This window comes from Lepisma saccharinum, chromosome 6 (genome assembly GCF_977018435.1).
Source record: "Lepisma saccharinum chromosome 6, izLepSacc3.1, whole genome shotgun sequence".
Lineage (NCBI taxonomy): Eukaryota > Metazoa > Arthropoda > Insecta > Zygentoma > Lepismatidae > Lepisma > Lepisma saccharinum.
The window spans coordinates 92,547,535-92,551,108 of NC_139234.1; the positions used below are offsets into that span (position 1 = coordinate 92,547,535).

Sequence of the window (3,574 nt, forward strand, 5' to 3'; positions counted from 1 at the left end):
GCCCTGAATATACATTATATTATGTGTTGTTTACCTTTGGAATTTTGAGTTCTTTCAATTCTATTTTATCATCTGTTCAATGTGCCACAGACAACTAGTATCAGAAGTGGATAGATTAAATTGTAGAGTCCAACTTGGTAACTAGATTTGCAAATATTTGACATGTAAGCTGAGACAAAATTCGATATGACCACTTCCATTTGAATTTTATTTTCTGTCTACCATTTTTCGTATCATTTGTCTACTTTCTGTTAGGTTACAGAACGTGTTTTCTCATTTTGTTTTACGGTACATAATGTGGCTGATTGTAGCCATGTCATTTTTCATAGAATGTGTGTTCCTGGTAACCCTGGAACGCATCGCTTCACGACGGGATATGACGTCACAAATGCAATCAAATGTTGTGTGTGGTTGCCAGCATTCAGGCGGCAAAACTGCCTTTTTTGAACGACTGTAGCGCCGAAACTACGCACCAACGAGAGAAATGTTACTGAGAAAAGTTGTTTGTTTTGATGTCCTCTATACGTTTCCGTGGTCCGTGGGCGCCATTAAAATGACACCCTGTATATATATATATATATATATATATATATATATATATATATATATATATATATATATATATATATATATATAGTATATATACACACACACACACACAAAAACACATCACATATTACAGGGTGGCGCAAAAGTCACCATACAGCTGATGTTGCCTTTTCTTTTACATTCCTATGTTTTAATTCTGTCCCCCCCCCCCAGTTTGAAAGATGTCACTGATGATCCAGGAGAGAATTGAAGTAATCCTTCTTGTCGGCGAAAATTCGACTAGGCAGGTTGCCCAGAAGTTCAACGATCAACACCCGCACCGTGATCCCATCACACATGACACTGTTGCTAAATTCACAGCTAAGTTTAAGGAAATGGGTAGTGTGGAAGACAAGAAGAGAACTGGACGTCCGAAGACAGCAACTGATGAGCAGATGTCATTTATCATTGCGTCCATGGTGAAAAGCCCGAAGAAGAGTACTCGTCGACTGTCAAAGGAGACAGGTGTAAGCCGTCGGAGCATCCAGCGAATACTCAAAGTGAATAAATGGCATCCCTACAAGATGCAATTGCTCCATCATATGAGTGAAGATGATCCTGATCGCAGACTCCAGTTCTGTGAGTGGGTTGTCGGAATGCAGGCTCTAGAACCGGATTTCACAAGAACCATTCTCTTCTCGGATGAGGCTGTGTTTCACGTTAGCACAGAGGTCAATAAGCAAAACATGCGATACTGAAGTAAGAATAATCCACATTCGACCATGGACAGCTTGAGACCTGCACAAGACCCGGAAAAAACCCGTCTGCGAGGAGGCGCGCCTACAATAATATGCAACACGCACGTCAAGCCCAGGTGTTCGACATCGCGCAAGCGAGCTTCACGTCACAGTTGTGCACAGGCATCGATGCCTGCCAGGCTTTTGTATTACCCGGGTCTTATGAAGACCCGTGAGACTCGATGTAGTTCTTGCAAGTAGACGCGGGCACTGCTGTCAGTGTTACCAACGGCCATTATATTTCACTACGCATGGAAATATTTGAATTACTGCTAGGGTCAGGTGCCTTGAGGTTGTATAACCATTGGCGTAGCAAGGGGTGGGTGAAGTGGGCGATCACCTTGGGTCTCGTGCATGTAGGGGTCTCGCGTCCCATGAGGTTGATACGAAAAACGTAATAAATGGAAGTGAGAAAGATAGAATAGGCTAATTTTTGTGGGCAATAAAATTAAAACATTTTTTATCTGGCTTTATATTCTAGTTTAACGTTATAATTTGAATGAATACGTCAAATCAGAGGCGGGCGGGAGCTCTAAGCCTAAGGGGCCCCAAAAAAGTCAAAACAATTCTCATTTCTCATGTGAAACATTAACGCAAAAATTGCTTGGGCAATTTTATACAATTATCATTTTCTTGAATAGAAAATGCTTTGTTTTGGCTTTTCTTCTGTGTCGTGACCTTGCATAGCCTACACGATTTTAATATGTTAATGATAAAGCACCTCAAACTGCCACGGAGCAAAGTATGGGGCATTTAAATGCTCCCGGTGTTTTAAACTGAGGAAGGGTATGGATAATATTAGCGGTTCTTTCTTCCTTCCTTCCTACAACTTCTGTAACGGGCACGAAGATGATTTATCTTCAGAATATCCTGATAAAGTTTTACGTTTCAGGAATGTGCTTAAATCTGAAATCAAGTGCTTTGGCAAAGTTTCTTCTCCTGATAGCTCTACACTAGCTTCCAGTGTTCTCTGTATCCTGTACCGCCTTCTGTTTTTTTCCTACTCTTCAAGTAACAACCACAAAAAAAAAAAAAAGAACTATATTTCTCAAAATTGAAACTTAGGAAAAACTTCTGGAAGGTAGTGTCGAATGGTATGATTCAGTCCAAATTTACCGGACTCAGTAATCTCACTCTTGAACGAGAAAGGGCAAGATCTAATGTAAAAGTGTCATTCGCTGCCCAGAAGCCAGCTTTCTGTTAAGCAATGTGATTTGATTTAAATCAAAATTTAAATTGGGGAATTCTATTTTAAAAAATCACTTATTGAAATCACTTTAAATAAAATTACAGAATAATGTACACAAGAAATTTGTAGATATCTGAATCACTTTTTGTGAAAGTATATTAATCTCGTATTTATTTAATGGTGTTTATTATGCTCTACGAAAGGAAATAAAGGAAACAAAATATATGTCCTGATGGGGTGAAGCTCATACGAAAATAAATGTAATATGTAATCTGAAAAAAACACTTCAATTTCCCTTGATTTAAAATTCAATAATTTTCATAAGCAAAAATAGCACATTTTTTAAATAGAATAATATTCAAAATACTAATCATGTTAAACCGTAAATAGTGTAAATTTCATTGAACTGTAAATAAATATGGCAGCTGATATTTGGCTAACTATCATTAAAACCTCTATAATTCGACTACAAAGACTGTAAATATTATTTTAAGTTAAAATTATAAAGTACATCCAGAATTTATATTTTCACTGTAAGAAAAGTTACTGAAATTATAATAGTTTCATAACAAACATTTTCATATTAGGTTCATCATGTTCAGTTCCAGAAACAGAGAAATGCATATTTACATGTAATTTGTTATTTGCTTTAATCAAACTGTTCAAATATTTTACAGATCCGTTTATCAGAAAAAGCCTTTATATTTTAAAAATATGTCTATGTGTACGATGCCAAAGAAAAGATAGATTTAAATAAAAAATATAAAAAATATAAAGAAAACATTATTTTTATCCACCCAGCTGTTAAGAGGGGCGGGGAAGGGGATAAGTAACTATTTGTATTTTCTTCTTTTCAATACATAAATGTCGAAGAAAGATATGTTATAATATGTGAAAATTCAGAGGTAGAGCATCGATTTGTATAATTATTAATGTAAGTGTAGCCACAACCAGCCATTCTAAGTAATTACATACATTTCCTGGAAGAATCTAACTGTACTTGAGGGACCCAAATTTGTATCTTGCGGACGCGTACTTTACGATTTTGTTACGCCACTGC

General features: G+C 36.7%; 1 protein-coding gene across 1 annotated transcript; it reads left to right on the forward strand.

The window, feature by feature from the left end:
• Positions 1–770: 770 nt before the first annotated feature.
• LOC145989166 (uncharacterized) lies at positions 771–1,286 on the forward strand. Its single transcript, XM_083124459.1, has one exon. The coding sequence runs from the start codon at positions 771–773 to the stop codon at positions 1,284–1,286; it is 516 nt and encodes a 171-aa protein (XP_082980585.1).
• Positions 1,287–3,574: the final 2,288 nt, after the last annotated feature.

What these genes read in the sequence shown, in the direction of transcription:
- LOC145989166 (XM_083124459.1), top strand. Translation starts at nt 771, where the DNA reads ATGTCACTGATGATCCAGGAGAGAATTGAAGTAATCCTTCTTGTCGGC.